At 41.4% G+C, this 20,430-nt stretch overlaps 1 protein-coding gene across 2 annotated transcripts in view; it reads right to left on the bottom strand.

Annotated features, from left to right (window-relative positions):
* Positions 1-20,430, bottom strand: part of WDR59 (WD repeat domain 59) — a 104,056-nt gene that overhangs the window by 15,356 nt on the left and 68,270 nt on the right. The window contains exons 19-21 of one of the 2 annotated variants that reach the window (XM_072818379.1): positions 17,480-17,536; positions 11,749-11,882; positions 9,831-9,912 (exon numbers count right to left, since the gene is read on the bottom strand). In XM_072818379.1, coding sequence (XP_072674480.1) covers positions 9,831-9,912; positions 11,749-11,882; positions 17,480-17,536 — 273 coding nt within the window. The remainder of the gene's footprint in view (positions 1-9,830; positions 9,913-11,748; positions 11,883-17,479; positions 17,537-20,430) is intronic. The other variant, XM_072818380.1, reaches the window with a different exon arrangement.

Genomic DNA, 20,430 nt, shown 5'->3' on the forward strand with positions numbered 1-20,430 from the left:
GCATATTCTCAGACCATAATGCCTTGAAATTAGAACTAAATCACAACAAGAAGTTTGGAAGGACCTCAAACACGTGGAGGTTAAGGACCATCCTGCTAAAAGATAAAAGGGTTAACCAGGAAATTAAGGAAGAATTAAAAAGATTCATGGAAACTAATGAGAATGAAGATACAACCGTTCAAAATCTTTGGGATGCAGCAAAAGCAGTCCTAAGGGGGAAATACATCGCAATACAAGCATCCATTCAAAAACTGGAAAGAACTCAAATACAAAAGCTAACCTTACACATAAAGGAGCTAGAGAAAAAACAGCAAATAGATCCTACACCCAAGAGAAGAAGGGAGTTAATAAAGATTCGAGCAGAACTCAACGAAATCGAGACCAGAAGAACTGTGGAACAGATCAACAAAACCAGGAGTTGGTTCTTTGAAAGAATTAACAAGATAGATAAACCATTAGCCAGCCTTATTAAAAAGAAGAGAGAGAAGACTCAAATTAATAAAATCATGAATGAGAAAGGAGAGATCACTACCAACACCAAGGAAATACAAACGATTTTAAAAACATATTATGAACAGCTATACACCAATAAATTAGGCAATCTAGAAGAAATGGACGCATTCCTGGAAAGCCACAAACTACCAAAACTGGAACAGGAAGAAATAGAAAACCTGAACAGGCCAATAACCAGGGAGGAAATTGAAGCAGTCATCAAAAACCTCCCAAGACACAAGAGTCCAGGGCCAGATGGCTTCCCAGGGGAATTCTATCAAATGTTTAAAGAAGAAACCATACCTATTCTCCTAAAGCTGTTTGGAAAGATAGAAAGAGATGGAGTACTTCCAAATTCGTTCTATGAGGCCAGCATCACCTTAATTCCAAAACCAGACAAAGACCCCACCAAAAAGGAGAATTACAGACCAATATCCCTGATGAACATGGATGCAAAAATTCTCAACAAGATACTGGCCAATAGGATCCAACAGTACATTAAAAAAATTATTCACCATGACCAAGTAGGATTTATCCCTGGGACACAAGGCTGGTTCAACACCCGTAAAACAATCAATGTGATTCATCATATCAGCAAGAGAAAAACCAAGAACCATATGATCCTCTCATTAGATGCAGAGAAAGCATTTGACAAAATACAGCATCCATTCCTGATCAAAACTCTTCAGAGTGTAGGGATAGAGGGAACATTCCTCGACATCTTAAAAGCCATCTATGAAAAGCCCACAGCAAATATCATTCTCAATGGGGAAGCACTGGGAGCCTTTCCCCTAAGATCAGGAACAAGACAGGGATGTCCACTCTCACCACTGCTGTTCAACATAGTACTGGAAGTCCTAGCCTCAGCAATCAGACAACAAAAAGACATTAAAGGCATTCAAATTGGCAAAGAAGAAGTCAAACTCTCCCTCTTCGCCGATGACATGATACTCTACATAGAAAACCCAAAAGTCTCCACCCCAAGATTGCTAGAACTCATACAGCAATTCGGTAGCGTGGCAGGATACAAAATCAATGCCCAGAAGTCAGTGGCATTTCTATACACTAACAATGAGACTGAAGAAAGAGAAATTAAGGAGTCAATCCCATTTACAATTGCACCCAAAAGCATAAGATACCTAGGAATAAACCTAACCAAAGATGTAAAGGATCTATACCCTCAAAACTATAGAACACTTCTGAAAGAAATTGAGGAAGACACAAAGAGATGGAAAAATATTCCATGCTCATGGACTGGCAGAATTAATATTGTGAAAATGTCAATGTTACCCAGGGCAATATACACGTTTAATGCAATCCCTATCAAAATACCATGGACTTTCTTCAGAGAGTTAGAACAAATTATTTTAAGATTTGTGTGGAATCAGAAAAGACCCCGAATAGCCAGGGGAATATTAAAAAAGAAAACCAGAGCTGGGGGCATCACAATGCTGGATTTCAGGTTGTACTACAAAGCTGTGGTCATCAAGACAGTGTGGTACTGGCACAAAAACAGACACATAGATCAGTGGAACAGAATAGAGAATCCAGAAGTGGACCCTGAACTTTATGGGCAACTAATATTCGATAAAGGAGGAAAGACTATCCATTGGAAGAAAGACAGTCTCTTCAACAAATGGTTCTGGGAAAATTGGACATCCACATGCAGAAGAATGAAACTAGACCACTCTCTTTCACCATACACAAAGATAAACTCAAAATGGATGAAAGATCTAAATGTGAGACAAGATTCCATCAAAATCCTAGAGAAGAACACAGGCAACACCCTTTTTGAACTCGGCCATAGTAACTTCTTGCAAGATACATCCACGAAGGCAAAAGAAACAAAAGCAAAAATGAACTATTGGGACTTCATCAAGATAAGAAGCTTTTGCACAGCAAAGGATACAGTCAACAAAACTCAAAGACAACCTACAGAATGGGAGAAGATATTTGCAAATGACATATCAGATAAAGGGCTAGTATCCAAGATCTATAAAGAACTTATTAAACTCAACAGCAAAGAAACAAACAATCCAATCATGAAATGGGCAAAAGACATGAACAGAAATCTCACAGAGGAGGACATAGACATGGCCAACATGCATATGAGAAAATGCTCTGCATCACTTGCCATCAGGGAAATACAAATCAAAACCACAATGAGATACCACCTCACACCAGTGAGAATGGAGAAAATTAACAAGGCAGGAAACAACAAATGTTGGAGAGGATGTGGAGAAAAGGGAACCCTCATACACTGTTGGTGGGAATGTGAACTGGTGTAGCCACTCTGGAAAACTGTGTGGAGGTTCCTCAAACAGTTAAAAATAGACCTGCCCTACGACCCAGTAATTGCACTGTTGGGGATTTACCCCAAAGATACAAATGCAATGAAACGCCGGGACACCTGCACCCCGATGTTTATAGCAGCAATGGCTACGATAGCCAAACTGTGGAAGGAGCCTCGGTGTCCAACGAAAGATGAATGGATAAAGAAGATGTGGTTTATGTATACAATGGAATATTACTCAGCTATTAGAAATGACAAATACCCACCATTTGCTTCAACGTGGATGGAACTGGAGGGTATTATGCTGAGTGAAGTAAGCCAGTCGGAGAAGGACAAACATTATATGTTCTCATTCATTTGGGGAATATAAATAATAGTGAAAGGGAATATAAGGGAAGGGGGAAGAAATGTGTGGGAAATATCAGAAAGAGAGACAGAACGTAAAGACTGCTAACTCTGGGAAACGAACTAGGGGTGGTAGAAGGGGAGGAGGGCGGGGGGTGGGAGTGAATGGGTGACGGGCACTGGGGGTTATTCTGTATGTTAGTAAATTGAACACCAATAAAAAATAAATTTAAAAAAAAAACTTTTATTAAGCAAACTTCAAAGAAATGATACCATGCATTAACCCCAATGGGTTGTCTCAAGTGATTTCTTCCACTGCTTCATTAGTGAACAGGCAGAGAGAGGGGGAAAAAAGCATTCTGGACCACATTTCAGATCTGTCCTTTGCCCAAGTAATGGGAAACTGTTGCTTTCATTACAAAAGTTCCAGTATACCCTCAAAGCTGAAGAAAAATAGGCCAGAACAAAATAGACTTGACTTTCTTTTTGTTGACATCAAATCTGAGGAATATCTCCAAAACTGAAATCTCTTAGGGCTTGGGGTCATCAGGAAGAAACTAATATCCACTAGGTGTCTATTAAATCCAAGATTTAGTACACACTAATATTAAAAACATCATGCCATCAACAGAACCTCCTTCCTTCCACACTTTTAAAAATGGAATACTACTTTTGGGAAATCTTTCTTAGTACCAATACATCATTATATGACCACTAACTGGAAAACAGTATACTAGACTGTGAGAAACTTGAAAGGAAGAAAATACAGACTTTAATCGAGGAGTCTATAATCTAAGAAAAAAATAAACAAAAATATTGAAAAACAAGTAAAAAAACCCACATCAGGTATGTTAAGAATCAATTAAGTTAGGTGGCACTGGGGCACCTGGGTTGCTCAGCAGTTGAGCATCTGTTTTCAGCTCAGGCATGATCCCAGGGTCCTGGGATCAAGTCCCACATTGGGCTCCCCACAGGGAACCTCCTTCTCTTTCTGCCTGTATCTCTGCCTCTCTGTGTCTCTCACAAATAAATGAATAAAATCTTTTAAATTAATAAATGAATAAAATAGGTGGCACTAATATACTCAAGCACAGGAGTATCGATTAAAACAAGATACATGAACAGATACATAAATCAATGGAACAGAATTAGAGAATCCAGAAGTGGACCTTCAACTTTATGGTCAACTAATATTCGACAAAGCAGGAAAGACTATCCACTGGAAAAAAGACAGTCTCTTCAATAAATAGTCCAGGGAAAATTGGATAGCTACATGCAGAAGAATGAAACTAGATCATTCTCTTATACCATACACAAAGGTAAACTCAAAATGGATGAAAGATCTAAATGTGAGACAAGATTCCATCAAAATCCTAGAGGAGAACACAGGCAACACCCTTTTTGAACTTGGCCACAGCAACTTCTTGCAAGATACATCCATGAGGGCAAGAGAAACAAAAGCAAAACTGAATTATTGGGACTTCATCAAAATAAAAGGCTTCCACAGCAAAAGAAACAGTCAACAAAACTAAAAGACAATCTACAGAATGGGAGAAGATATTTGCAAATCACATATCAGATAAAGGGCTAGTATCCAAGATCTATAAAGAACTTATTAAACTCAACAGCAAAGAAACAAACAATCCAATCATGAAATGGGCAAAAGATATGAAGAGAAATTTCACTGAGGAAGACATAGACATGGCCAACAAGCACATGAGAAAATGCTCTGCATCACTGGCCATCAGGGAAATACAAATCAAAACCACAATGAGATACCACCTCACACCAGTGAGAATGGGGAAAATTAACAAGACAGGAAACAACAAATGTTGGAGAGGATGTGGAGAAAGGGGAACCCTCTTGCACTGTTGGTGGGAATGTGAACTGGTGCAGCCACTGGAAAACTGTGTGTGCGATGGTTCCTCAAAGAGTTAAAAATAGAGCTACCCTACGACCCAGCAATTGCACTGCTGGGGATTTACCCCAAAGATACAGATGCAATGAAATGCCGGAACACCTGCACCCCAATGTTTATAGTAGCAATGTTCACAACAGCCAAACTGTGGAAGGAGCCTCAGTGTCCATCGAAAGATGAATGGATAAAGAAGCTGTGGTCTATGTATACAATGGAATATTACTCAGCCATTAGAAACAACAAATACCCACCATTTGCTTCGACGTGGATGGAACTGGAGAGTATTATGCTAAGTGAAATAAGTCAATCGGAAAAGGACAAATATTATATGGTCTCATTCATTTGGGGAATATAAAAATTAGTGAAAGGGAATAAAGGGAAAGGAGAGAAAATGAGTGAAAATATCAGTGAGGGTGACAAAACATGAGAGACACCTAACTCTGGGAAATGAACAAGGGTAGTGGAGTGGAAAGGGAGGTAGGCGGGGGGTTGGGGTGACTGGGTGAATGGCACTGAGGGGGGCAATTGAGGGGATGAGCACTGGTGTTATGCTAACTGTTGGCAAATTGAACTCCAATAAAAAAAATAAAAATAAATAAATAAAACAAGATATATGAGGTTTACTTTCGTTTCTATACAATAACCCACCCAAACGGTTGCTAAGAGAAGTTAATGTCTTTCTGGGATAGGACAGGATGTTTTTACCCTGGCTGAAAATTTAGGCATGTTACTGCCTCACCTTTTTTTTTTTTTAATAAATTTATTTTTTATTGGTGTTCAATTTACCAACATACAGAATAACACCCAGTGCTCATCCCGTCAAGTGCCCCCTTCAGTACCCGTCACCCATTCATCCTCACCCCCCGCCCTCCTCCCCTTCCACCACCCCTATACCAGCAATGTCCACAATAGCCAAACTGTGGAAGGAGCCTCGGTGTCCATCGAAAGATGAATGGATAAAGAAGATGTGGTTTATGTATACAATGGAATATTCCTCAGCCATTAGAAACAACAAATACCCACCATTTGCTTCAACGTGGATGGAACTGGAGGGTATTATGCTGAGTGAAATAAGTCAATCGGAGAAAGACAAACATTATATGTTCTCATTCATTTGGAATATAAATAATAGTGAAAGGGAATATAAGGGAAGGGAGAAGAAATGTGTGGGAAATATCAGAAAGGGAGACAGAACATAAAGACTCCTAACTCTTTTTTTTTTTTTTTTTAAGATTCATTTATTTATTTTAGAGAGAAAGAGAACACAGGAAGGGCAGAGGGAGAAGGAGAGAAAACCTCAAGCAGAACTCCACTCACCCCTGCTGAGTGTGGAGCCTGGCATGGGGCTGGATCTCATGACCCTGAGATCAAGACCTGAGCCAAAAACCAAGAGTTAGATCCTTAACCAATTGAGTCACCCAGGCATCCCATTACTTCCTTACTTATAATATACATTTCCTAAATGGCTTTAACAGGAATAGATGACACTTGGGCTTATTTCTGCAATTCTTTGCAAAACAGTAGACACATCACCATCAACACATGCATTAAAAAGAACAAAAAAACATTCTTCAAGCATCTACACTGATGCCATTTCCATCCCTTTAAAATAGCATGCTACAAATAATGACAATAATTATAGGAACAGAGTGGTGACTGTCCCATATATTGGGTATTTGCCATCTAGCAAATATAGATAGGGGAATTTTACATATATGACCTTATTTCTTTCTTAATCGATTCTAGAATCAGGACTATTTCACAGTCCAGGAAATTGAGGTTCAGAAAGACTAAGTGCTACCCAGGATCACAAAACCAAAAAGGTAAGAGCCCCAATTTAAATCCGGGGCTGTCAGAACCCAAGGGAAGGGTCTTTCAACTTCAGACCAGCCTGACTGAGAACTTAAACAAAAATATCAAAAACTTAACCACCTTAGGAAATAATTTTCCCTCAGAGAATGATTTTTCAGAACACCTCGGGTCTTAGGATTGCATTTGCCAATCTCATCAACATTATGAGGTCATTATTATGGTTTTCATCTTATAAATATACACAGGCTGGGCAAGCCTGAAATAATCTGCCCAGGGCTCCATCACTAGGGAGCTAAGTTGGACCTTCACCTCCTGGTATAAATTGTGCACTATTTCTACTACTCTACTTTGCCCTCTTAGTATGTACAGACTGAGGTGGCTGAGTCCTCAGAGAAACAAATTCAGTCTCTGAGTCTCAATCTCACCTAAAAGGGTTTGGGCAGAGAGCTGATAATGTTTATAAGAGGAAAAAGGCAATCTTAGGGATTTTTTAATCATATAAAAATCAAGGGAAAGTCTTAGCTCTGGGTCATTTGGAGAGTTACAGGGAAAAATTAAACTGATGGAGTTTCTATTGCTCAGTAGAATCCTCACACTACCGAATAAAGGGCACAGGAGAAACAGGAAGTAGACTACTGGTTGCCCAGGTCTGGGTAGGGAAAAGGGGATTGACAAGAGACAGCTAAGCTAAGTGGGGTGGGGGTCTCTTCAAGGTTGTAGCAATGTTCTAAAACTGTTGTGATGGTTGTAAAACTGTGAATATACTAAAAGACACGAAGGGCAGCCCAGGTGGCTCCGCGGTTTAGGGCCGCCTTCAGCCCAGGGCCTGATCCTAGAGATCTGGAATCGAGTCTCACGTCGGGCTCCCCGCATGGAGCCTGCTTCTCCCTCTGCCTGTGCCTCTGCCTCTCTCTCTCTCTCTCTCTCTGTGTCTCTCATGAATAAAGAAATAAAATCTAAAAAAATAATAATAATAATTAAAAAATTAAAAAATAAAAGACACGGAGGGATGCCTGGGTGGCTCAGTGGTTGAGCGTCTGTCTTTGGCTCAGGGTGTGATCCTGGAGTCCTGGGATCGAGTCTTGCATCGGGCATCCTGCGAGAAGCCTGCTTCTCCCTCTGCCTGTGTCTCTGTCTTTTCTCTTTCTGTCTCTCATGAATAAACAAAATCTTTAAAAACAAACAAACAAACAAAAGACACTGAATGGTACATTGAAATGGGTAAGCCACGTAGTATAGGAACAATGTCCGGTGGCTCAGCAATTGAGCATCCGTCTTTGGCTCTGGTATGAGCCCCAGAGTCCTGGGATTGAGTCCCAGGATCAAGTCCTACATCTGGCTCCCTGCATGGAGCCTGCTTCTCCCTCTGCCTGTCTCTCTCTCTCTCTCTCTCTGCATGGAGCCTGCTTCTCCCTCTGCCTCTCTCTCTCTCTCTCTCTCTGTGTGTTTCTCATGAAAAAATAAATAAAATCTTTTAAAGAAATTAAAAATAAATAAAAATAATAAAAAATTTAAAAATAGGAGTTCACTTTATTTTTTTTTTTTTTTTAATTTTTTTTTTTATTTATTTATGATAGGCACACAGTGAGAGAGAGAGAGGCAGAGACACAGGCAGAGGGAGAAGCAGGCTCCATGCACCGGGAGCCCGATGTGGGATTCGATCCCGGGTCTCCAGGATCGCGCCCTGGGCCAAAGGCAGGCGCCAAACCGCTGCGCCACCCAGGGATCCCCCGGAGTTCACTTTAATATATTGATGTTCCTGCAATGATGAAGGAAATTAACATTTTTGCTAGATTACATTATATTTCAAAACTGAACATGCTTCTACCTAAGAGAATGCTTTGGTAAACTTTTAATGAAACAAAGCATTTTTTTAAAAGATTTTATTTCATTTCTTTTTTTAAAAAAAGTAGGCTCCATACCCAGCATAGAGCCCAGTGTGAGGCGTAAAATCATGACCCTAAGATCAAGACCTGAGCTGAGATCAAAAGTCAGATACTTAACCAACTGAGTCAGCCAGGCAACCCTTAAAGATTCTATTTTTAAATAATCTTTACACCCAACAGGGGTGTGAACTTACAACCTGAGATCAAGTGTCACATGTTCTACTGACTAAGCTATCCAGGTGCCCTCCCATTTATTTATTTATTTCTTAATTTTAAGTAGACTTTATATCACACACAGGACCTGAACTCGCAACCCCAAGATCAAGAATCACATGCTAAAAAAAAAAAAAGAATCACATGCTATACTGACTGAGCCAGCCAGGTACCTACTTGAAACAAAGCACTTTTTTCTTTTTTTTAAAGATTTATTTCTTTGAGAAAGAGGGAGAGAGCATCAGCAGGAGGGGCAGAGGGAAAGGGAGAAGAAAATCTGAAGCAGACTCTGTGCTGAACTCAGAGCCCATCAAGGGGCTTGATCTCTCAACCCTGAGCTGAAACCAAGAGTCAGATGCCCAACTGACTGTGCCACCCAGGTGCCCCTGAAACAAATCATTTTTAAAAGTATAAAAACCCCAGCAAAACAGAATTGAGAGTGTAAATGGCAAAGGTATAGCCACATGTATGTGTGTAACAATCACCGTGGTAACAGAGTAGAAAAAGAATGTAATAAAAAATTAGCAGTATGTGCTTTAGGATTCTCTCAGCTAAGCTCTAATAAGAAAAAGACCCAAAGGGGGGCATCTAGCTGGCTCAGTTGGAAAAGCATACAACTCTTAATCTTGGGGTCATGGGTTCAAGCCTCACATTGAGGGTAAAGATTACTTAAAAAAAATTTTTTTAAAACAAGAGAGAGAGAGAGAGAGAAACCCAAAGGATTTAGAAAGCTGCTCTAGCCCTGTAGTTCGGCAAAGAAAATGGGAGAGGAATTGTACAATAGGAAGCACACCTTAAAATGTCACTAAACCAAAATTATAAAGTGAAAACCATCAGCTCACAGATGGCCATCAGAAGGGATGCACAATACCTGGACAAGGTCCTTTCTTCCAACAAGCAAGGCAGAAGTGGCATTCTTCTGGCATGTTTCTTGAATATCATTCACATTCAAGCTGAAATTTAAAAAGAATTAAAAAGTTTCTTTCTAGTCTAATCTTCTACATTAGTTACCCCTGGTTTCACAAACTAAAACCCGCATCTTTAGTTGTCACCCAAAATGTTTTATCCATGTTGGCTGTAAGTGGGGTGGTTTTTTTTTTTTTTATTCATGAAATACATAGAGAGAGAGAGGCAGAGAAACAGGCAGAGGGAGAAGCAGGCTCCCCATTGGGAACCTGATGTGGGACTCGATTCCAGGATCGCAGACTCATAACCTGAGCCAAAGGCAGATGCTCAACCACTAGCCACCCAGGTGTCACTGGCCTTAAGCTTTATCTTTGCTACATAACATGGAGAAAAAGCTTACCTACAGCTCATATTAGGCTATGGGTTTGCACCTGGGGAAGTTGAAATTGTTTACTTCTCCAGAGTCAGGACAGGAAGCCAGCCCCAAATGTCAATTTGGCAACCAGCTTTTTTGTGGATTTCCCCAGGCTCAAGGGTTCAATGAAAATGAATTTAAATAAGTGTGACACTGTGGTTTCTTTTCTTTCTTTCTTTTTTTTAAATTTTTATTTATTTATGATAGTCACACAGAGAGAGAGAGAGAGAGAGAGAGAGAGAGGGAGGCAGAGACACAGGCAGAGGGAGAAGCAGGCTCCATGCACCGGGAGCCCGACGTGGGATTCGATCCCGGGTCTCCAGGATCGTGCCCTGGGCCAAAGGCAGGCGCTAAACCGCTGCGCCACCCAGGGTTCCTACACTGTGGTTTCTAACAGAGTGGTGTGCTGTGTACATATTACAAAATAAACGCTTTTTTGATATGCGTTCCAATTCAAGAAGGGTGACCACAGGCCAGCTTCTGTATGCCAGTCACTAGCCTCCCAACTCCCTTCAACCAAAATGGCTCTACTTTTAACTGTTTTACATTATGGTATGGAAAGCAGAATTCTGAGGCTGCTCCCAAGATTTGTGTCCCCCTCACACACACATTTAATATAATCTCCTCCCTTTAGTTGTGGGTGATACCAGTGAATATTGATGAGCTATCACACCCAAGATTAAGTTATTTATCAGTTCACTCTGAATGTGTCAAAAGGGAGATTATCTAAGGTGGGCCTGACCAAAGGTGAAACCTGAGAAAGAAAGTGAAGCATCAGAGAGAAACTCCGGCTGGTAACAAAGATGAAAATCAGCAAGTTCTATGGCTTCAAGGAACTAAATTCTGCTAACAACCTGCATGAGCTTGGAAGAGGACTCTAAGCATTGGATAAGACCACCACCTGGCCACCTCTATGATTTCAGCCTGGTGAGACCTGAGCAAGAACCCAGTTAAGCCATGCCCAGACCCTGGCCCATGGAAACTGAGATAATAAATACAGGTTATTTTAAGCCACTAAGTTTGTGGTACCTTGTTATAGAAATAGCAAGCAATAGAATAGAAATAGAAAGCTCATATACTGCAGCATAGAAAGCTCATATACTGCAATAGAAAGCTCATATACTGGTCTCCTCCTAAAATTTATTCTGAAGAAAGGGTTCCAATGCTTTTTTTTTTTTTTTTTTTTAGAGAGAACACATATGCGCCAGTAGGGGGTGGGAGGCGGGCATGCCACAGAGGGTCAGGAAAAGGGAAGCAGGAAGTCTCAAGACTCCACACCCAGCATGGAGCCTGAAGCAGGGCTTGATCTCACAAACCTGGGATCATAACCTAAGCTGAAATCAAAAGAGGCAGTCACTTAAATGACTGAGCCACCCAGGCGCCCCAAAAGGGTTCCAATCCTTTAAAAAAAAAAAGAAACAAAACAACATTGATCATGATGACTGCGTGATAAGCAGGGCAGACTCACATGTACAGTTCTCCCAGTGATTTGTGAACAGGAAGAAGGCACGCAGTATCCTGGATGATAACCTTCCCAGCAGCCTTGATCGGCCGATTGCCGGAGTCTGATCCCTCACGTTTGCTTTTCCATCTCCTGGATTTCTGGGGGAGATGACGAGATATAACTAATGGGGACTTTGATGAACGAAAACCTACAGTTGCAGAGCACATCAGAGTTGGGTCATTGGTTATTTGCAGAGACTTTGCATTACATCATGCCCACAATTATATGAATCAGCATCTGTAGGAAATAAAAGGAGGGCAAAGGGCATTGAGCTCTCGGTTTCGAAAATTCTAACAGGAAAATATGCACCTACTGCAGTGCTACATACATTGTGCAGGTGCCCCAAAATTGATACCTTGAATCTAGAATTAAAAAAAAAAAAAAAAAGAAAGAAAGAAAGAACAAACGAACGAACAGCTAGTAAATAAGTTAGTAAAGACCACAAAAATGTGGGAGAAGAGCAACTTTTAAGGTTGGGATCAGCCTCAGGTTCAAAGTTCTTGCTTGAAACTAATCAAAGGTTTTTTTTTTCTTCTCAGACAGCTTGAATGGGATTTGTTGAAAATTTAATTCAGACACAGCAGTGTGGGCTCTGCAAACCTTAGTCTTTGGCAGACAGGCAGAGACACTTCGCAGCTCAAGGAGAATTACTTCTGAAAGTGATCATTTTAGAATGTCAAAAATACTTGAGCAGAGCAACTTGGGTAATGGACATGGAAGATCGTGAGCAACTGTCCAATTTCCCCAGAGCCTCACCTACAAAGGAGCCTGTGTGCGGGAAATGAGTGATGTCCTGGAAAGGGAGAATGATCAGTGTAGCCCCATCTGCTATCTTCAAAATGACAACCAGCCAAGGGAGCAATATTCTATTCTATTTTATTGCTGAAAGTTAAAAAGGGGGCCGCTAAAGTGATTCAACTCAGGGGGGAAGTGACATACTTATTAACAAAGTTGCCAGGGAAGAGGCCTGCAATCTGCAGTCAGAAAACCAAGCTGTTCTGGTCTTATTCCCACTGTGCTGTCTCCCGTAACTCTGGGAGGGCAACTTATTTGCTATGAACTCAGTCTCATGTCATCCCCTTTGCTCACTGATAACTATGTGTCAAGATGGGCTCCATTCCTATCTTGCCAGTTTAATGAGGCCACAATGCGAAGGTGAGAGTGCAGAATGAAAACGTGCCACTGAAAAATCTGTACTGATTCTGAATGTGTATAAGCCTCAGGAATTTAGATTAGATCATTATTTAGATTACTCACAAATAATTCATATACTGCAAGTGATTTTTATATAATCACTCTTCATTCATTAGTCACAATCTATATTTAGTCGCTTCTGACCAGTGAAATTCCATCTAATCACCAAAGGTGCCCAATGCACATGACTTCCTATAGGCTCATTTAAGTGTTATGGAACCTACTAGATCTGGGACACTCAGACTCAGTTCATGGCACATAAAGTTTAGCTGAGGGCTCTGAGCTGTTTGTCCTAATTTTTAAATACACATGCTACATTATCAATTTGGAACTTTGACCCAGTTGATCTGAGGAAGCAATATAGTTACTTTGTGCTGTTTATTCATATTCATCGTTACTATCAATATAAGAGAAGCCTCGCCTACTACTGTCCACCAGCTCGGTGATTCTCTATTTGCACCGGCTAGTTTCTAAAGAATTATGTACACATTCACAAAAATACTAGCCTTTTGGCTACAAATATCCTGACGTGGGTGCAGGTAAGGGGAGAATGGGCTAAAGAGCAAAGAGCCTGTCAGAATGGGCTGGAGCCAGGCGGTGTTAACTGGCCAAGACAAGTCATCCACATGCGTGAAGTAATTTGATGGGACTGGTGGTAGGGAGGGTAATTTTGTGGGCCTCTACTGGGCAGTGACAGGAACAGCACAGTGTGGTTAACTGGAACAGGAAAGGTGTGAAGTACACACACTTTTTCATCCAGATTTCCAAGAGTTTAAAAATTTCAGGAACAACACCCATAGGTCCCACATAATGGATCATCTCAAATGAGATTTAGGGTAGTGGATTAAAAAAAGAAAGAAACAAAGGAAAAGGTCTATGCTAAAAAGATTCCACCTGGAATGGCATATGGTCCATCTCACTGGTTTTCTGTGTTGACGGGGAGGCTTCTAAAACCCTGTTCCAGAAGATACTCTGGCTCCTTGTTACAAGAGAATGAGCAGCACTTCAACTGACCACTTCACTAGCTCAATAGTGGAAATAAATGGAGGCCTCACCAGGGATGGGGTCTACCAGCTTCCAGACCACACTGAAAATCACCGCAGTTTCCTGTCTTTCTCAGCAAACTTGATGAAAGGAAAAAATATTAAGGCCTATGTGCCCAAAGCGGTTCTTTTGCATACAGACTAGCTTGTTTAAAAATGTCTGTCCTAGCAGATGTGAATTATTTCTGAAAGTGATCACTTTAGAATGTCAAAAATACTTGAGCAGAGGGACCTGGGTAATGGACATGGAAGATCATGAGTAACTCCAATTTCCCCACAGCTTCACCTTCAAATGACCACAGAAGGCCTTCATGCGGGAAATGAGAGATGTCCTGGACACAAGGCGAAGTGTATAAATGCTTGACTCAGGATTTCCATATTTGTCTGTCATTACAAGCAACATTAGCTTCTACTCTAGGCTGTTCTTCTGCTGCGAGCGTGGGTGTCACCACAGCTCTCTGAAAGGGGGGCTGCTGCTTCCATGTCACAAATGAGGATATAAGTCTTACTTGAGCCACACTCCCAAGCAGAGATTCAAACATAGAGACTGGCAAGGCTACTAAGCCCCTACTTATTAACCTGCTTTTGAGTGCATGATTGTGGATTAAGAAGAGAAAAAAAAAAAAAAGAAGCCCTCAGACTAAGCTACCTGTTGATATGTAAACTGGCCCATTTTTGAATGGATCCATTTCTGCATGTAAGATCAAAATCTGATCATAGTGAAGCCGGTTTGACACCCTAGCCTCTACAATTCCTTCTCATTTCACTTCTCTGCCCAGTATCCAGAGCCCATTCCGCTGAGCCAGAGCAGCAGCTGAACACTACAGAGGCAAGAGGCAGCGGTGGCTACAGGCTTCACGGGGGAAGGAGGGGGGGCAGCTCACTGGGCTCAGACCCAGAGGCTGTATTTCAGGCCAGGCTCAAGAGCCTGAGCCTCACTCTGTTTTATCTCCCTTCTGGGTGCATTAGGGGTAGGCACATTCACAGGGAAGAATGGAGTCGAAAGAGACACCTTAGGACTCTTCCCTCTCCCCATCTGCAATCCTTGGTTACAGAGACTGGGAGAAACAAACCCACATGGTAAGTCATCAATAGGTACTTGATGAAAATGTAAGACAGTGATCTTGGCCAACTTTCTACAATCATCTTTCACTGAATTATGGAAATCACAGTCTGGATTTCTTGGGACTTCCTTGTCAACTTCTTGAGACACCAGGCTTCTAGGTGGCTTCTCTGATTTGTACTGATGTATAGACAATGTCTGGTGGAAACTCACTAAGCTGCCTTTGAGCCTGTAACAGAAGGAGGTTTGCCACAATGGATCACCCTAACCATAGCTGCCACCAAGCCTCAAACTATAAAAGCAATTATGGGGGCACCTGGATGACTCAGATGGTTGAACGTCTGCCTTCGGCTCTGGTCATGATCTCTAGGTCCTAAGATTGAGCCCTGAGTCAGGCTCCTGGCTCAGCGGGGAGTCTGCTTCTCCCTCTCCCTCTGTGCTCTCTCTCTCTCTCTCTCAAATGAATACAATCTTAAAAAAAAAAAAAAAAGCAGATATGGGATAGCATTGTATGTTTATTTAATCCAGCGAAGAATAACTGCAAAACATTATCAAAAATCCCTAAGGGGTCATAAAATAGTTTTTTTTTTTCTACTTATTGGTTGGTGGTTTTTAAATACGAAGTATCTCTTCTTCAGGCTGGAGGGGTCACTCAGTATTCCCATCTAGTGACCAGTTATTCTGGGGATGCAACTAGAATAAGGCTGCCTAAATAAAGACCTGCTCAATCTCTAATCCTCGCTGCTCCCGAATGAACATGGATAACATTTTTGTAGCAAAAAAGGGTTCACATTCCATCCACACCTCCCCGAGACTTCTTCCCTCATATATTGCTGGTGATTTTAGGAATCTCTCATCTGTGCAATTGTCAGGTGACCACACGCAGCAAACAGTGACACACCAGGCTGGAGGTGTGGCTGAACTTTCCAGGTGAGGGAGGGCACTTGGCCTAAAACCTCCTAAACCTTCCACACTGCTCCAGTCCCACTCTGACAGGTTTCAATATCACTACTTTTCTGTGCAGAGGATTGGTACCTCTGGGAGGCAAAGGGCCCTGATTTTCCCTTAGATCTTCTCAATGCCCCATCATAGAAAATGCCCCTTCCCCACAGATTTCATAAGCAGGGACTGAGGGAAGAGAGACAAAACGAGACAGACAATTACCACATGATGAGCACCAGGATGCTCCTCTGAACATACCAAGAAGGCGTTCATGGAATTATAGGAAAGAGGACAGGGAGGAGAGGACCAAGGGTAGGGGAGAGGCATTGGTGCGAATAGCACTGAATGACAACCAATATAGCCAGCTTGCGACTGTACCACCAGTGTTACTGCTACAATCGGAGGCAACATCAATGCCAGTAAATGGGTTAAATGTAAAAACAGCCCAAGAATAAGCCACCAACTGCTTCGCAGCAACCCCACCAACAATGCATAATCAGCAGAGTGGGCAGTGAGTCAAAATGAGTTCCTATTTAAATAGCGGCAGGAGCAGAGACTCCTGGAAATCTGTGGCAATCCAGCAGTCGGGTTGGCTGGGACAGGCTTTTTGAGGAAAGGTGGCCATGTTGGCAGCTCCACCTGCAAGTTGTCAGCAGTAGTGGTACTTGCTAATCAGGGCTCCTGATTTCAACTGGTTTCGGTATGAAAAGGCTACAGGACCCTTCCCCGAAGTATTTTTTACACCAAATGAAATTTACACAAAAGCTGCAAGGCTGCCTTGCACAGCCTGAGGCCACCTTGGCACTACCGGAACATGAAGGGGGTGGGAGAGGAAGACAGAAGAGGGGGGATGGCCAAGAGAAATGAGTCAGAGAGAAAGAAACGGAAGAGAGGATGTCCACAGCAGAGGTTTTGCTGCAATGCCAAATACTGATGGTAAGGAAAAAAATTGTTCCAGAAAGTTCCCGAAGGATTAAAAACTAGCTTATGCATCATGCCAATTAAGCAGGTGAGCACTTCCCTCTTTGAACTGGACCAAGACGATAAAAACAGAGACAAGATGGTAGAAGCCTCTTATATCTTCCTCTGCTTCACCCCATGCCAAAGGTAGGCTTTTGAAGCTCCAGGAAATTATACAAATACTCCAAATGAAATCAGGTGAGCTAAAGGCTTACAGTTGGGGTCCTTTCCAAGAAACACAGCATCAGGCTTCATTTTCAAAGAAGCTGTTCAAAATCCTTAATGGTATCAGTATTCACCCATTTGAAACTGGATGAAATAAGGAGGAAGTCCTTGGTGCTGGACTCCCAAGAGTAAAAAATTTATTGTGCTGGTCCTGAAAACCAGCCAGCCTGTCACTCAGGTTCCTCAAAGCCAGGCAGGTGGCATTTTATTCTTGGGCCTTTGGGCAGACAGGATTAGTCAAGGAGAGCATTTGCACAGCGCACAGTACCGGGAAGTCGTTAATTGCTTGTATGGACCAACGTCGCCGGGCAGAGCGAGGAGACATCTGTGCGTGAAAACGTTACACCCAGGAGGAGGGAAGAAAAACACCAAGAAAATTAAAAGGGAAAAATATAGAATAAAATGAAAGCTTCCCACACATCTGATGGACAATATACTGCAAAATTGGGTTTGAATGACTAAAATTCTGAACATGGCACAGCAATATTTGGATTCCCTCACCTCCCTCCCAACCCATCACACTCAGAACCCCACTTCAGTGTCATCGTTCTTCAGTTTAAAACACATATCAAGATATAAGGAGGCTGGCGTCAACACAGCTCAGACAAGGGACCTGGGGTCAAGGCTGGGGTACTCTAGGGAGAATTACAGTGCAAGCAGAGAAATGGGTGGAAGGTCTACCCTCTCTATCAAGAGCACATGTAAATGCGAGAAGCTTCTCATTCCTAAGAAGGAAGAAGTTCTTTGATTAGACTCGACATCAGACTGCTTTTGGTATGTGGTCTGGGGGGCACTGAGGAAATTGGAAGCTTTGACGTTAGAGCTGCAGGATTATTTTCAGAGTGATGCTCGTGGGTAAGCAAGAGCACATGAGAAATGGAGGGAAAGAGGGAGCAATCCTGAGGAGCTGCCCTCTCCAGAGCACTTGCTAACAACATGAGTATCAATATGAAACTGGGGCCGAAAAGCACTGTTTATGGAAATCAGAAATTATTCTATTAACTTCAAGACCTCCTCAGTTATTTACATTAGAGCTATTTTAGTGACATAAACTGATGCATGGGTGGAGGCTGCAAAATTCTAAAAATATTTATAGGTCAATGCCTAATGTTTATCACAAGTTCTGGATCTTCTGATTTGCCCTAAGAATAAACAATATTTCATCAACTATTAATAGTTAGTCCAGTTCCCAAATGAATGTTAGCATCTCTCTGCACTTTCTAACCTCCTATGAAATTTGATAGTTGTTTCTTGTTGTTTTTTCAGGTCTCTCACATTTTTAAATATTTAGTAATGAACCTTGGAATTCCATCTGGAGAACATCTGGGTGATTATACTATGACCTAAGCAGGTCAGGTTAAAAACACACAAAAACAAGAGAAACAAACAGTATAATCCCCAATGGTTCCATAAAGATTCTTATAATCTCCCAAATGCTCTGTAATTCTTTCACTGCTCTATTTTAATGCAGTTATTCTTTCCCTTTACTCTTACTCATTTAAAGATCTCAAGGGTAGAGATCTAAAAGAGAATAAAAATACGTAGGAGAAAAATTGGGGCTGAAAATAAAGACTTAAGCACAGAGAAATTTAGTGATCTAGAATCATTTCAAGTACAAAAGTAATAAAAATGGTGTTATTTGACATCTCCAACTAGATACCTAAGAGCAAGAAAAAAACTCCCTGAGGGATAAAACTGTATATACCTCTAAGAGGAAGGAAGATGGCCTCTATAAGATATCATGGCTCATTTCACTTCACTGACTCCCCCACCCCCGCCCTTTGCCCCATGTAAGTGGGATGGACATGAACAAGGTTTCAGGTTCATCACAAAATGACTCACTTGTTTAACTTCTTATGAAGGTGAACCAAATGAAACTTTTTTGAGGTTAAAAATGGTCAAGTATCAGTAATTTCATAGAATTTCACCTAATAACTACTATATGTCACCCAATAAGATGTGCCTCCATCCCCCAGAACTTCTAGGGTTCTTATAATGTTCTATTGCTTAGTCTGTGTGACTGTTAATTCACTGAATGATATGCTTATGATCTGTGAAGTTTTCTGTATGTATATTACAAAGAAATACAAAAGTTTCACACAAAATTATAAGTGTCTGCCCCCATTTTATGTGGTCACTAGCTGAAATAAAACTTGAAGATCATTTACTATGCTAGATCCTCCTAAGGGACCATAACAGCCTGTTTTCTGTGGAGAAGCTGATCGTGGGGCTCACATTCAAAGTGAAGTACCACAATCCTTCCCCTCCTCCCCAGCAGATCCTCTCTGATAAAAGGTAATTATCTATGTGCCTCTGGTCCTTCTTTATGATTATGGTGTTTATAGTAAAAGAGGCCAGATTGCGGAAAACACGACCGTAAGGCTTTACAAATGCTTTTGCATTAGGAGAGGTCACATTGTGGAAGTGGAGTTATTTTGACTCAGCATGGTCTTCTGCGCTACCAGTCAAAAGTGCTAGTCCACTAATTTTCCCAATCCAAATCCAAGTATGACATGATTCAGAGGAGGATTCAGAACTGTCTCTTTGACTAAAAGATCTCCTCAACCTGGCCCTAATGCTAAAGAAAATTCTCCTGTTTACCCAACCATGAATCTGTTTGGCTATTATATCAATAAAATGCCAATTAGCTTGCTTAGGGGGAAGAAAACCTGAACGTTTTGAATGTCAAAGACCTGGGAAGATATAGGTATTCCAAAAAAGTCAGTGACAGCCAGAGGGGCACAATTCCATCAGAGATATGAAGAATGGGACTACAGAAAGGCAACAAAAAGAATCATCATCCCTTTTCAACTGAGTGATCGGTCAGTGACCAAGGACGGTCTTGTCTCAAGCATCGGCTCCTGTTGTTCATTTCAGTCACATGCAAACTCTAAGACCAAGACAAAGTCAGAGGTGGCCAACTATCAGTGTGAACCAAGGCTAGACACTACAGTGCAACGGGAATAAAGACACCTCTAACACTTGCTGGAAATTGGGTTTTTACTTAAAATAATTCCATTTTTTTAAAAAGCACATTTCAATTATAGTCAATCCATCCTTCCTCAATTAGTTAGGGACAGTAACAAAGAATGCCTAAGGACTGAGCTGGTTAATAGCTGGGTGGTAGCTCTGTTTAAAACATGTCAGTTAAAAGCCAGTTTAAACCAGCTTCTCAATCTGACAACACAGAAAGAGTTCTTAGAGGCATTCCTACGCTCT

Source organism: Canis lupus, chromosome 3, assembly GCF_048164855.1.
Source record: "Canis lupus baileyi chromosome 3, mCanLup2.hap1, whole genome shotgun sequence".
Lineage (NCBI taxonomy): Eukaryota > Metazoa > Chordata > Mammalia > Carnivora > Canidae > Canis > Canis lupus.